Here is a 15,316-nt window from a genome sequence, read left to right as displayed (position 1 = left end):
CACTGTACCTTGATCATTAGGGTACTTTATTCCTCTCACTTCTAGGAACATAGGATTTACCCTACCAGTTTAGATGATTAGCTAATATATCCCAACAATGGCTGCTAGTTTACTGTCTTTCTCTACTTACCATGCTTGATTATTGGTACTCTGGGCTTGTGCTAATGATATCACTGCTCTACAGCCAAAATGCTTCTGAAATAAATGTAGTCCAACTTTACTAATTCTGGGTCACTTAGAACGAAAAAGAGGCTTAAAATTGTTGATTGGCTCTAGTTTTCAAGATATGCTATTGGGTCAGTATATACGACCCTTGACTTGGGAATGGTGGAGGATAAGTGAGTTATAAAGGGAAGGGATCTCAGTTTAAACCAGAAATGACTAAAATACATCTTTGACTGGATCTATGAATAAATCTATGACTGGGTTTGGACAGTACTTGCTTTTTAGGCAAAACAATGAATGATGCAATCTGAAGCTGGTATTGAGTCATACATGATATGAATTGCATCATGTTATTCCTAGAAGTCATGGATGATGCAATCATAACGAAGCTTACATCACTCTGCTGAACAAATTGCCCTATATCAGCTCTAGAAATCATACAGTGTCGTGCTCTCTTATTTGTCAGTGTTTGATTTTGCAGAGACACATTTCTGTTTAGCCAAAGTGAGCAGAGATGCCTCGTGCTTGTGTGAACAGTGCAGATAACTTCTGCTGTGTTTGTGGTGAAGTGACTTTTGCATCACAAAAGCGCAGTATAACCACTATGGTTAAGAAAGCCTATTGCCCTTTATTTTGGCTGCAAAATTGGAGATCAGGACAAGAGGTGGGCCCCACACATATGCTGCAACACTTGTGCAACAAATCTTGGCCAATGGTTGAACAGGAAAAGGAAATCTATGCCTTTTGCAGTGCCAATGATTTGGAGAGAGCCAAGAGATCACACCAGCAATTGTTACTTCTGCATGGTGCCTCCAGTTGGGAAAGGTGTGTCAAAGAAGAAAAAGTGGACTGTGCATTATCCAAACATTCCATCAGCTATATGCCCAGTACCCCACAGAGGAGGACTGCCGGTTCCTGATGCACCAGAATCATTCTCACTTGAGTCAGATGAGGAAGAGGATGAAACTTCTGGTCCTGAACCATCAATGTCACAGCATCCACATTTTCTCCTATCCTCCTCCTCTGAACCACACCTCATAACCCAAGGTGAACTGAATGAACCTTGTCAGGGATTTGGAACTACCCAAGAGTAAGGCAGAGCTGTTGGGCTCCAGACTACAGCAGTGGAATCTCCTGGCAGGCTATCAGGGCAAATAGAGGCCATCAATGCTTGCAGACTATTGCTGGACAGTGACAAGAGATGCTCCATTTAATGAATACAAGAGACAAGCCAAGAAGCACCGAGTAGACACTGAATAGGACTAAACTATCTACATAATAGTTTTTTACCTTTTGTTTCATAATTTTTATTTCTATAACCCTTTTGCTGATTTTTAAAGTGTTACATAAACAGGACAGGTGAAATATTATCATGTAAAGCAACCATAAACACATGAAAAGACCTAGGTTTACAATTTATGATTAAAACTCTACTCTCTACACAATATACATAGACATAAAATGTAAAAACTTAAATATCTTAGAAACAGTAGCCAATCAGTTGTTTTAATTGTCTTATTTGAATTCAGCACATCAAAATACATAATAAATATCACATTTTATCTCTGAAACAGACAACTTCTCAAAAATTGTAGACCAGTGTATTCTATCTCTAGAGAAATAACATAGTAAACTGAACCAAGATCTGCAGAAATAAACAGCAAAGGCTGGTGAGTTATCATCATCTGGTCAAACGTGCAATCTTTCTGTCAGTACAGCTCCTGTGTGATTGTAGGCATAAGAAATTATGCAGCAGAGAATTTAGGAAGTTTTTCTGGCTCCTCAGCCCAACAGTGAAATCCAGCAGACTATGGCACATTCTCCCCAAGGAAGAGATGGAAGCCTCATTTTTTTGGTTAATTGAAAATCATGTTGGAGAAATTGCTGAAAAATGTAGAGGAGAATCCTGCTTTGGCTGGGAGACAGACTAGACTGACTAATGTCTTTTCTGCTTCTGATTTCTATGGGAGCTGTGGAGAAGTAAAATGTAAGTGGTTGGAGCCTTTGAGATAAAGAGTGCTATGTAAATAAGGAGGAGGTAGTCTTCTTCCATGTTCACCCGATTTGGAGGGGATGTAAGATCTCAAGATGAACCCGTGTACATGTGAATGCGTAGACATAGAAATCCATTCTAAGAAATTCTGGTTTTAGGGAAACAATAATATCTTGTCGCTTTGTATAAAAAAGTTAGCCTCTCCCCTCACTTTGAACATTTATTTTAGCTATTCATTAATTTTGGGGGAGGAAAAATGAAAACAAATGAAAATCACTGATGTCTGAAGACGATGGAAGATGGATGAACACTAGCCTTGAGAATGATCCCATTGTTAAGGCAAAGAACTAGAAGTTTGAGTTCTGTTCCTGGCTCTACCACAGACACCCTATGTGATGCTAGGAAAGGATGTTTATTCTCATGCTCTCCCTCCCCCCCCCCCCCCCCGATTTTCCATCTGTAAAATGGGGATCATGCTTCCGTAGCTGTCATGAATGTTGTGTGTCTCAGTGAATCCACAGACACACTGTGTAAGTGCAAAGTATATTATTGTGAAGCTTAACCAAAGAGCCTTTGCTACCTTGATGTTACAGCATTCAAACATCTTCCTAAAAGGCTGAGTTGAAAGAGTGGCACACTTTGGTTCTTTGACTCCATCAGCTCATAAAGAACCTTGGGAAGGATGCATACATAAGTATTGCTTTAAGACTTTTATGGCAATAAGGTTCCATTGTGAAGGTCAGCCATAAGGTGTCTAAGTTTCCACACCAGATTTTTTCCTTCCTCCTTTCCTCTTCTCCTTGGGTGTGGTTGGTGTGAATTGTTCACGGGGGAGGCATGTCTCAGAGTAAAACCACCATCTCAGCAATGCACGGAGCACTCTGGTGTGCATGAGCTATGAGCCCTGGCTGATAAATGGTGCTCATATCCCATTCAAATATGATGCAAGCAGTTTTTTTGTAGTTTGTCTTCCATTGCGGTAGTAAAGTTTTTAATTAGGAAAGCTAATGAGATCGATTAGTCATTAGAACTGACCTCTGGATCTCTGCAAGGAGCGTGCATGTGTGTGCTGGGCTGATAACGGGAGACACTGGGGTATTGTTTGTAATAAAAGCGTAAAGTGTTTGATTTGAGTGAAATGTGCCACAGGGAATACATCATGCGGCGAAAAAAAATTACAACCCTGGGAGCCTGTAATGAAGGGAATTAAACCAACATCCTATCTAAATAACATGATTATCTACACAAAACCCCTCAGCTAGCAAGTAATAATAGAAAACTGAGCTGCTTCGGAGAGTCTCTTTCAGAACATGGTTAATGCCAGAGCCTCGCGCACAGGCAGTATCAGAAGAGCAGCTACTGTATGAATGCAACATCCAATTACCGCTGTGGAATAGAGTTTACCAGGCGACGGTCTGTCTGTGTTTTGGGAATGGTGGGGAGGGGGAACTGAAAGCCACAACAATTTGGGACCTCCATTTCTTACATCACTTGTAAGTGCAAGGCAGTGAGGGATGTCAGGTAGGAGTTTGATTGGATGTTTGATTGATTAGCAGCCGCTAGAGCTTGTAAAGGTGCCAAATAAATAAATAAATAAATGTATTTGAGAAATTCCCAACTTAATTGTATAAGGTTAAAACATAGGTAAAGAGTCAGCTAATATTTCAAATATGAAAGTAGCACGTTTAGGCAAATTTCTACAGGGATCTGTACATATTACACAGTAATACACAGTGTTCTCGCAGGCAAGTTAAAAAAGTCTGGGCTGGATGAATGGGCTATAAGGTGGATAGAAAGCTGGCTAGATCATCGGGCTGAATGGATAGTGATCAACAGCTCGATGTCTAGTTGGCAGCTGGTATCAAGCAGAGTGCCCCAGGGGTCAGACCTGGGGCCAATTTTGTTCAACATCTTTATTAATGATCTGAACAGTGGGATGGATTGCACCCTCAGCAAGTTCACAGATGACACTAAGCTGAGGGGAGGTAGATACTCTGGAGAGTAGGGATAGGGTCCAAAGTGACCTGGACAAATTGAAGGATTGAGTCAAAATAAATCTGATGAAGTTCAACAAGAACAAGTGCAGAGTTCTGCACTTAAGACTAAAGAATCCTGTGCACTGCTACAAGCTCGGTAGCGACTGGCTAAGCAACAGTTCTGCAGAGAAGGACCTGGGGATTACAGGGGACGAGAAGCTGGATATGAGCCAGCTGTGTGCCCTCATTGTCAAGAAGGCCAACAGCATATTGGACTTCATTAGTAGGAGCATTGCCAGCAGATCGAGGGAAGTGATTTTTCCCCTCTATTCAGCACTGGTGAGGCCACATCTGGAGTATTGTGTGCAATTTTGGGCCCCCCACTTTGGAAAGGATGTGGACAAATTGGAGAGTCCAGTGGAGGGCAACGAAAATGATTAGGGAGCTGGGGCACATGACTTATGAGTAGAAGGCTGAGGGAACTGGGCTTGTTTAGTCTACAGAAGAGAAGAGTGAGGGGAGGATTTGATAGCAGCCTTCAACTACCTGAAAGGGGGGTTCCAAAGAGGATGGAGCTCGGCTGTTCTCAGTGGAGTCAAGTGACGGAACAAGAAGCGAATGGTTTCAAGTTGCAGTGGGGGAAGTCTAGGTTGGATATTAGGAAACACTATTTCACTAGGAGGGTGGTGAAACACTGGAATGTGTTACCTAGGGAGGTGGTGGAATCTCCATCCTTAGAGGTTGTTAAGGCCTGGCTTAACAGAGCCCTGGCTGGGATGATTTAGTTGGTGTTGGTCCTGCTTTGAGCAGGGGGTTGGACTAGATGACCTCCTGAAGTCTCTTCCAACCCTGATCTTCTATGATTCTGTGATTCTACATGCAAGGAAACACAGGTGTAAAAGTTCGGAAATAGGATGTAGTCCAATGTTTGGCAAGGAGAAGCAGGGAGCCAGGACTCCTGGGCTCTCTTCACACTTTTGCCACTTCTTTTCTGCATGACTTCTGTGTAAAATAACTTTGTGACTTTTTTAAGATCCATAAAAAGCTTTTAAGTGTAGTCCTATTAAATCTATGGATATGAAATGTGTAGAGTGGGTCAGCCCAACCATTATATTCCCCTTCTAAAGGGAGAGAGGCAAAACTGCTTTCCAGTGTGGACCTCTGTGATATTATAGACGCTTTGCCAGAAATATGTCCTCAGATGGGTTGTGAATGGCTTTGTTTGAGGCCATTCAGAAAAGTGGAGTCATTTATTTTTTTTCTTCCGACTCTGGTCTTTCTGCTAGAGGATAGCAAAACATATGAAGGCCTGGTATCACTAGAGCTCTCTGTGAGGAATCTGGAGTTTGCTCCCCCCACTTGGTCTGAAATAGGCCAGATCAGGAGACAGTTTAGATCTGTTAGATAGGGCGTTGGAGAAGATTGAGGGTATGCTTCTTAGATAATGAAGGAGCGGAAAAGAGTTTTTGTAGGTAGCTGGCTGAGCGCCTGTTGAATTTATCATGTTAATGTTGCGGAGATATTGTTAATGGTGCATTAGCGCATCCAAAGTCTTGGATAGGTGTTTTTTAGTTATTATTTAAATCAAAATAACTAAATTAAATAGATGTTCCATGAACAGAACAATCTAACCTGGCCATGGCTCAATAATAATATAAATTATATTACAGTAGGTCTCAAACTGTGCTATGGCTTTACAGACACACAGGATGACGCACTCACTACTCTGGGGAGCTTACAATAGTTTTTAACAAGTCCAGTGTGCAGAAACTTTGATAAACATTCTGTTTAGATGAGAAGCTGTCCCGTTTCTGTTCTACATTTTCAGTCTATCCCCTTTCTCAGTCTTTAGTGCTAGGGAGATTCGCAACACAACAGGATCTTTCTTTTATAGGTCTTGTCTACATTAGGGAAATTTTGTAACTGCAGGACTTTGCTAACACTAATTTATCTATATCAAGTCAATTAGACCCACTGTGATCAAGGTGAGATGAGATAGTCCTGAAAACGCCAATAAGACCTGTTTCCACTGGCACTCCCAAGATAGCTAATGTTGATAGAACTGAACTGGTATCTGAACAATGGGAAATTTTTACAAATGTCCCAAGTGTAGACAGGGCTTTAGATTTCCCCACTGCCTGCAGCCTGTTACTTCCTATTCCATACTGGGTATCTTTTAGAACTGGTTGATTTGGAAATGCTTGTCAAAACCATAGACTTCTGTGTGGGGAACAAGGGGCTGGAATATCTTGGAAACACAGAACATTTTTTAATGTAAATAATAGTTAATTAAGAGAGAAGGAGAAGTAGCATTGGGAATATTTGATTTGATTTATAGATCTGTGGGGGGTGTGTGTTTGTTTAAACAGAATCTTTTACTAAAAGGCACCAGCAGCTCTTTAAGCTGCTGGCTTTAACTTCCTGGCTTTTGTGGGTATTTAGTACTTAACATTAACTTAATGTACCCTTTTTGGTATTTAATATACTATACAGCACTGCTACTTTTATTAATGCTTACTGATAATTGCAGACTGTATTATATGTCTAGGTCTCCCTACAGCAGACTCCTGCCATCCTAAAAAGCATTATAATGTGTTTTGTGCTGAGGCTATTTATTAACATAACAGTGCATAAGATTATTTCAGTGCATTTATTATTAATTATTTACATTGTGGTAGAAAGTACGGGCCCCAATAAGGAATCAAGGCCCCTTTGTGCTCAGCACTGTACAAACATATACCAAAAAATGCAGTCTTTGGACCCAATATCCATGTCCTTGCCAAAACGAGCTGGTTTGCATCAGAAGCTCAGTCATGCAGTCTTCTCAGAGGACTTCCTACTTGCATGCTTGAAGCACTGCATTTGCTGTATTTAAAAAGTATTGTTTGGTTTGCTTTTAACCATTTGAATTTGGGCTGTCAAGCGATTAAAAGAACTAATCACGTGATTAATCAATAATAGAATACCACTTACTTACATATTTTTGGATGTTTTTTACATTTTCAAATATATTGACTTCAATTACAACACAGAATACAAAGTGTACAGTGCTCACTTTATATTTATTTTGATTACAAGTATTTGCACTGTAAAAAACAAAAGAAATAGTTATTTTCAGTTCATCTCATACAAGTACTGTAGTGCAATCTCTTTATCATGAAAGTTGAACTTACAAATGTAGAATTATATACAAAAAATGACTGCACTCAAAAATAAAAACGATGTAAAACTTTAGAACGTACAAGTCCATTCAGTCCTACTTCAGCCAATCGCTCAGACAAACAAGTGTGGTTACAATTTGCAGTAGATAATACTGCCCACATTGTGTTTACAACGTCACCTGAAAGTGAGAACAGGTGTTCTCATGGCACTGTTGTAACCGGCATTGCAAGATATTTATGTGCCAGACGTGCTAAAGATTCGTATGTCCCTTCATGCTTCAACCACCATTCCAGAAGACGTGTCCATGCTGATGACGGGTTCTGCTTGATAACGATCCAAAGCCGTGTGGACAGACGCATGCTCATTTTCATCATCTCAGTCAGATGCCACCAGCAGAAGGTTGATTTTCTTTTTTAGTGGTTCGAGTTCTGTAGTTTCTGCATTGGAGTGTTGCTGTCTTAACACATCTGAAAGCATGCTCCACACCTCGTCCCTCTCAGATTTTGGAAGGCACTTCAGATTCTTAAACCTTGGGTTGAATGCTATATCTGTCCTTAGAAATCTCACATTGGTACCTTCTTTGCATTTTACCAAACCTGCTGTGAAAGTGTTCTTAAAACAAACATGTTCTGGATCGTCATCCGAGACTGTTATAATGTGAAATACATGGCAGAAAGTGGGTGAAACAGAGCAGGAGACATACAATTCTCCCCCAAGGAGTTCAGTCACAAATTTAATTTAAGCATTTATTTTTTTAACGAACGTCATCAGCATGGAAGCATATCCTCTGGAATGGTGGCCGAAGCATGAAGGGGCATACAAATGTTTAGCATATCTGGCATGTAAATACCTTGCAATGATGGCTACAAAAGACCCATGCAAATGCCTGTTCTCACTTTCTAGTGATATTGTAAATAAGAAGAGGGCAGCATTGTCTCCTGTAATTGTAAACTAACTTGTTTGTTTTTCACAGTTGGTTGAACAAGAAGCATGACTCAGTGGTCTTGTAGGCTCTGAAGTTTTACATTTTGTTTTTGAGTGCAGTCATGTAACAACAAAAAAATCTGCATTTATAGGTTGCACTGTCACAACGAAGAGATTGCACTACAGTACTTGTATGAGGTGAATGGAAAAATACTACACCTCTACCTCGATATAACACTGTCCTCGGGAGTCAAAAAACCTTACCGCGTTATAGGTGAAACCGTGTTATATCAAATGTGATTTGATCTGCCGAAGCGCGCCGCTCCCTTCCCCCCGCTCCCCCGGAGCGCTGCTTTACCGCGTTATATCCAAATTCGTGTTATATTGGGTGGCATTATATCCGGGTAGAGATGTATTTGTTTTCATTTTTTAAGGTGCCAAATATCCGTAATAAAAAATAATATAGCTTTGATTTCAATTATAATACAGAATACAATATATCTGAAAATGTAGAAAAAACATCCAAAATATTTAATAAATGTCAATTGATATTCTATTGTTTAACAGTGCGAATAAAACTGCGATTAATCGCAATTAATTTTTTTGAGTTAATCGCATGAGTTTACTGTGATTAATTGACAGCCCTAATTTGAATATTTTTTTAATGTAAAACCTACAATATAACGGTAAGAAGTGCAGGTAGTTGAAGAGGAAATGGTAGATTAAAATTATTGTCCTAATTGTATATGCTTCAGTATGGGAAATGTGCTTCCAGATTTGCCTTGATTTATTTACACTGAGCCCTTTTCAGATTGTCACAACTGCATAGAATGCCGACAGTATTTGTATAGGTTTAGTGTAGCAGCCGTGTTAGTCTGTATCCGCAAAAAGAACACTGGTGGATTCTCTGCAGTTTGAGGTCTTCAAACCAGTTTTGAGGAGTTCAATAACTCAGACATAGGTTAGGGGTTGTTATAGAAGCGGATGGGTAGGGTTCTGTGGCCTGCCTTGTGCAGGAGGTCAGACTAGATGATCAGATTGGTCCCTTCTGACCTATGAGTCTATGAGTATGCACAACGCTTAACAGGCAGAGTTGAAGATCTCGATATTCCTAAATCTTGCTCTCTTCGGTCAGTGATCATCTTTTTTCCATTATAATTCATGGGGAAAGTTGCTATCTTCATTTTTATTATTAAGCGCTCCAGTGACATTTTGCACTATTGAGCCTTCTCTTGCGTATCTCATGTGTTAAAGATTTTTTTACCGCTATCTGAATTTGGGATGGGAGATTCATGCTGCTATTCTACCCTCCAGATCCTAACAGAGGTGCTGAGTTGCTGAATTTGAATTAGCTCTAGGACCCAGCTTCTGAATGAACTAGAAAAATGAGTACCTGTATTTTAGCTCTGGTGCAAGGGGGTCCAGGAGTTATTGCCATCACATTCATAGAACCTGCTCTGCCTGTGGTAGTGCTTAGCACTGATGCGACTACTGGAATGTGGTTGTACGCTGGCAGTGGTAGCTCTGTGCCTCTAGCACCCTTGTTATTACCACATGCTAAATTTAGCTTGTGGGCAGCACTAGTCCCACCTCTCCCAAAAAGGGACACATTGGGCAAACACAAAAGTGGGGTCTGTTTTTTCCCTCTCCATCTTACAATAATTTTAATTAGAAGATCTCCAAAAAAAAACCACAAAAAACAACCAGCCTTTTAAATCAGTTATAAAATCAGAGGATTTAGTCTCAGCATGTAGTGTCAACTTTAATTATCTGGGCAGTTATAGCTGTATGTTATAGAAGTCAGGCAATTAGACGCATTCCTTAAAGCTGTGAAAAAAAAGTTGCTGACTATCAAGGAGAGGAAAAACAGAGTCAGACATGTAACTGTTAATTGCATGAAGCATTCTGCATTAAAAACTGGCGTGTAGATCATCTTGCAAAATATTATGAAAATGGAAATGATTAAATACATAAATCTATTCAGAATGTAGCTGTCAGGGATAAGGTGTGTTTTCTAAATGTGTTTGAAATGTCTCAAAAGACCATTGTGCAGTAGGAAGGCTGGAATATTTGTACTCCTTAAGATGCAGTGGGGAAATGCCTGCTTCAGTCAATAGTGTGGATGAGAAATTTTCAGGTTGTTCTTTTGTTTACTTTCTTCCAGGGTCCAGCTTGCACCTTGTAAGGAACCCTGTGGCTAATAAAGTAGTACAGACTCGCTATAGGATAGTGAAGAAGACTGTGGCTTCGCCTTCAAGTTCGTCATCATTCTTCAGCATTCCTGTTCCCAGCTGGAAGACAAGGCGACTTGTGACATCTAGGTAACGTTTCTGCCTATGCTAATCTATTAGGATGCTAATAGACTTCTGTTGTGAGATGCACAATATATAGTGGTTCACCAGGGAGGTACTTCTCCCATCTCCTGTCTGGAGAAGTTTGTCTCATGACACGCTACCTTGGAGTGACCTGCCTTTAACTACAAGGCCTAGAAAACATAATTTTCAGCGTACATATACAACTCCTCACACATTTTCTGTACATACGTCTCTCAGTGATTAAATAACCAGTGTGACACTGGCTTTCAGTAGAGACCCTTACAATGACCCCCTTTGGTCAATCCATGGGATCTCTGTACATCATGCACCTTGATGTCCTCTCTCAGTTGGCATCAAGAGGTCCTGAGGTTACACTCTCCCCCAAGGAACATGCCCTATTCTGCATACTAGTCTACAAATTACTCTTGCACTTCATGGAAGGTATCTACTGAGCCATGGACCCTCCTCCAATTCACCTTCCTTTTATGAATCAGATGTACCAACTCTTTTTGTTCACAAACAGACCAAATACTGGTTCTTCATGCTCTTTCCCCTCACGCTCTCCCCCCCATTGCTTTTCCATCAAGATACCATCATATTTTATCTTCTGTATAGAATTCACAAATACGCATGACTGTCATTCTGCTATAGCAAATCACGCAGTTGAATCAGTCCTTGTGCTACTTCTAAGCTGGCCCAATTAGAACATCTCTTATTGATGTTTTGGAGAGGGGCTTGTATACTGTGAACTTGCAGATACCGTGAGATTTTAGCCTAATGCATGTCTGTACTAGAATCTCTGCAGTGCACAACTGGACTGCTGTCGTGTAGACACTTACTGCAGCGATGGAAAGGGTTTTTCCTTTACTGTACGAAATCCACCTTTCTGAGAGGTGATAGCTAGTTCAATGGAAGAATTGTTACACTAACTAGCAGTATCTACACCAGGGCTTAGGAAGGCTTAACTACATCGCAAAGGGCATGAGACTTTTCACAGCCCTGAACGATGTAGGTGAGCCGACCCAACTCTGTAGTATAAACCAGACCTTAAATTTCTTTGAATTTCACAGGTTCATATGTTTTTTTGTTAGCAGTTACAATGGTAGATATTTGCGTGTAAGTGAAGGTTTAGTTTTGATAGCTCATCTTCTGTTTGATTCTGCCATGAAATCATAATATCGAATCTGTCAAGTTCTGATCAGTGTCCATGGTTGTAGACAGTGGTACTGGCAGTCGCTTCACAGAGAGGGAGGAGCAGAGTATTTAAAATACCATTTAATCATAGCAGAGAGGACAGGACAAAGAGTGGCCAAGCAAACTGTTCAGGATAAATTCTTTTCAGGTTTGTTCCAGTGTTAAATGTAAATTGCTTACTAAATTAAGTCCAGATGCTTCATTGTATTGGGATTAAACTGATCGCTTCTGTTTGGAGCTGTCGCCACTAGCAAGGGGTTCTTTACTGAGTTGTCCACTATAACTCTGTTGTTCACACTGCAGTTTGTCAGATCATTTTGTGCATCTGAAGGGGTTTTGTTTGCAATGACTACATGACCTTAGAGCAGTGGTTCCCAAAGTGGGGTTCGCAAAATGTTGCAGGGGGTTCTCAGAAAAAATTCCCTAATGGTGAACAGAGCTGTCCCTAGGGATTCTGGGCAGCCGCAGGGCCAGCAGCCTGGAGCCCCTGGACTTCCAAGAGCTAAGCAGATCAAAGCAAGCATATCTATCACACTGAGGAGATTTAAACTTCAAAACTCCTTATAAGAAATGGAAAGGGAGGCGGATATTTTTTGCTGTTTTTTAAAATTAAATAGGAAGCTAGTATTGTTTTAAAATTATGATGAACAAGTTTAAGCTTTGTTGTAATGTGCATTGTTTTGCCTGGACTGCTCAAGACCTGAATGCTTGTGTAAGACGAACTCTTTGAGTTGGCTTCTTAAATACCTTCCTGCTGTTTCACATCTGATACTCCTTGATGAAACATAGGAGTCTAGTCTTATAACAGGCTTATTCAAAGTGGTACAAGCTATGAAAGTGAGATCTTGAAATAGTTTTGCTGTTTTCATAATGTAATAAAAATACTGTAATGATAAATAATAATAAATAGTGTGTAATCAGCATGTCATAAAAACACATTTTATATATCCAAGATCACTGCTTTTATAATTTATACTTAGGTAAAGGAGAAAATCCCCGGAAATATTCATTGTTAGGAGGGGGTTGGTGAGACTTGACATTTTAGTGAAAGGGGTGCACAGGTTGTTAAAGTTTGGGAGCCACTGCCCTAGAGTGAATGGTGATAAGCCAGGAAACTTGCCCCTAACCAAAGCAATTACATCCCCATCAGCCTGGAAGTTGCCCCCCTCCTCTCTCGAGTTAGATATATCTGGAGAGTGTATCTTTTCGTCCTGAACAAGCAGTATTGAGTGAATCTTGCTCTTTTATTTAAATCTATTAAGGGGAACCTACCTTGATTGAAACAGTTGCTTCATTCTTTAAGTGGAGCAGCCAGTCTTGTTAAAATGACCATTCTCCCTGTTACTGCCCAGTTATCTGAGAGCCTGAGCAAAGGTTGATTTTTGTTTCTACTTTTTTTGTGACCGTAAATGTTCTGTGTAGGGTCTGGACAAAACTGCCGCTTCAGTGTCTCTGCACTTAATGTTTCTCTACTGGGGCCTGGAAAGAGGGTGGCACCCATTAGATTCCATAATTGTCCCAGTTTTATCAACGGAGGTGAGGGGGATTTGCATCCTGTAAGTGCTACTTGTCAGGGTTCTGAAATCACTTTCAGAGTCAGTGCAACTTGGGGGTGTTGTGTGGTGGTCCAGCGCTGTTTGTATGGAGCGTCGTTGTGTTGCACAAAGCTTGATATGCCAATCTGACTCACGAGACCAATTCAGGATTAGGAGAGACAACCTTAAAGAAAGAAGAAGAGGAAGGTTACTTGTATTTGTACCGAATTTTGCATGGAAAAAAAAACCCTCTGCTCTTTGGTAAGATGAGCTCTGTCAAATTTGAAATGGGTAAGTTTAATATCAGGGATGTTATTAAGATGGGGCAAAACGAGGCTTAGAATGGGAAGCTAGCTTCAACCATATGATGGCGAGACAAGTCCCTCCTCAATTTGATTCTGTTCATGTTCTCATACCCTCCTCATTACCATGCAATCTAAACCTCTAATTGATTGAGCCTCTGACTGAGAGGAGGGGACTTGTGGTTGAAAATGTGGGGGGGGAGCGGGGCTAGAGACAATGATTAAGACCAGAGATCACAAAGTCATGCCATCAGTCTTACTCAAGAGAGCAGACATTTTGTAGAGAGGTAATCTGATCGTTCTGTTTTGATTGGATGAGAGCTTCCACTTGTAGAATCATCTTGTACTTATTAATCTTGGACTTCATTAAATTGTGTGGCTTAGATCTTATGGCAGTTTCATACAGATCTCAATAAAGTGCCATCAGCAAATTAAAACAATTATATTTTAAAGAAGTGATAAATCTCTGATTCAGTCTTGCTATTACCGTCGTTGCGTGCGATCCATCATATGGACCGTCTGGTCAGGACATGGCAAACGCTTTTTCTATAGTTCTAACATTTGTCTTATACTCCAGTGTTCATTACATTCTCCTGGATATGGATCAAAAAAAAAAAAAGATCGATTAGACTGTGAGCTACTGGCTCAGGGGAAGGAGGAGGGAAGATCCAACATTCGGGTTGTTAAAAACTGGACTGGATGAAGCGCTGGAGACGTCCCTAGCAGGGAGTCATCCTGCACTGTTTGGAGGAAGATTGAGATATGGATTAAGTGAGTGGCTCTCATCCATCTCTAGTTTTGATGATCCAACGACCTCCTTTCAGTCACATTTAATCTTGCCCCACTCTTAAAAAGCGGCTCATTTTGAAGGAGATCTAATTCAGAACCACTGAAAAATCTCCCCGCTGCTGCCCTGTTTGCTAGTGATGATGCCTGACATTGTTTTTCTCTGCGTGGAATATACTCTCTCCGTGCCCCCCGCCCCTTGTGTATTACTTGGTTAGTGAACCATAAGCTCTTTGGGGCAGGGACCATGTGTTTGTACAGCTCCTAGGCCAGTGGGGCCCTGATACTGACTGGGCCACGGGGTGCTACTGTAGCATATTAAATAGCAGTTGAATACTAAATAATACAGCCCAACATGAGCACCACTGGTGTTGGGAATAAGCCCAGCTTGAGGCAAAGGGATCTCAGGTGTGTCTGACTGCTGCTGCATAGCAGTAAGTGGGGGCCAGGTGGTACTTATGCTAGGATAATGGCCAGCTTTCTGTGTTGGTGATAGTGGTTAGATTTAGCACATGCCCGCACTGCCCTCCTTCAGATGAAGTTGCAGCTTGTTTATCGAGTGGCTAAGCAGCGGTGATTTATTAACCTTTTAGTTTTACCCTTTGGTATGGTACCAAGAATTGTAAACATTTTTGTAATGTCTGTTTGGCACTGAGCCACGGTGCTGTAAAGCAGAGCTCGAAATGCACTGGGTGCACGTGGCTGCTGCACTTGCAGCACGTAGGGACGGGGAAGTCCCAGCAATCAAAATTCAGATCGTTCAGGGCCTGCATGGGAAGGCATCGGCCCTTCAGTTCTGCCATAATCCCTTGATTTATGTGGCACTTTAATGGACTTCTGGTGGGGCCACATTTCTGACCCACCGAACACTTTGTAAAGCTTGACTCTGCAAAGAGTATTGCTGTGCATCTGCAGGGGATGCCACCTGGCAGTTTGCAGCATGGGGTGGCATCTCTGGCATTAG

General features: G+C 41.0%; 1 protein-coding gene across 3 annotated transcripts in view; it reads left to right on the top strand.

Moving 5' to 3' along the window:
* ZC3H3 (zinc finger CCCH-type containing 3) overlaps window positions 1-15,316 on the top strand; it is a 351,980-nt gene that overhangs the window by 123,414 nt on the left and 213,250 nt on the right. For all 3 annotated transcript variants that reach the window (XM_030553922.1, XM_030553923.1, XM_030553924.1), the window contains exon 4: window positions 10,385-10,541. In XM_030553922.1, the coding sequence (XP_030409782.1) occupies window positions 10,385-10,541 (157 nt within the window). The remainder of the gene's footprint in view (window positions 1-10,384; window positions 10,542-15,316) is intronic.

Source organism: Gopherus evgoodei, chromosome 2 (assembly GCF_007399415.2).
Source record: "Gopherus evgoodei ecotype Sinaloan lineage chromosome 2, rGopEvg1_v1.p, whole genome shotgun sequence".
Taxonomy (NCBI): domain Eukaryota; kingdom Metazoa; phylum Chordata; order Testudines; family Testudinidae; genus Gopherus; species Gopherus evgoodei.
Note: the sequence above shows the minus strand (reverse complement) of the source record. Positions and strands in the feature narration are given on the sequence as shown.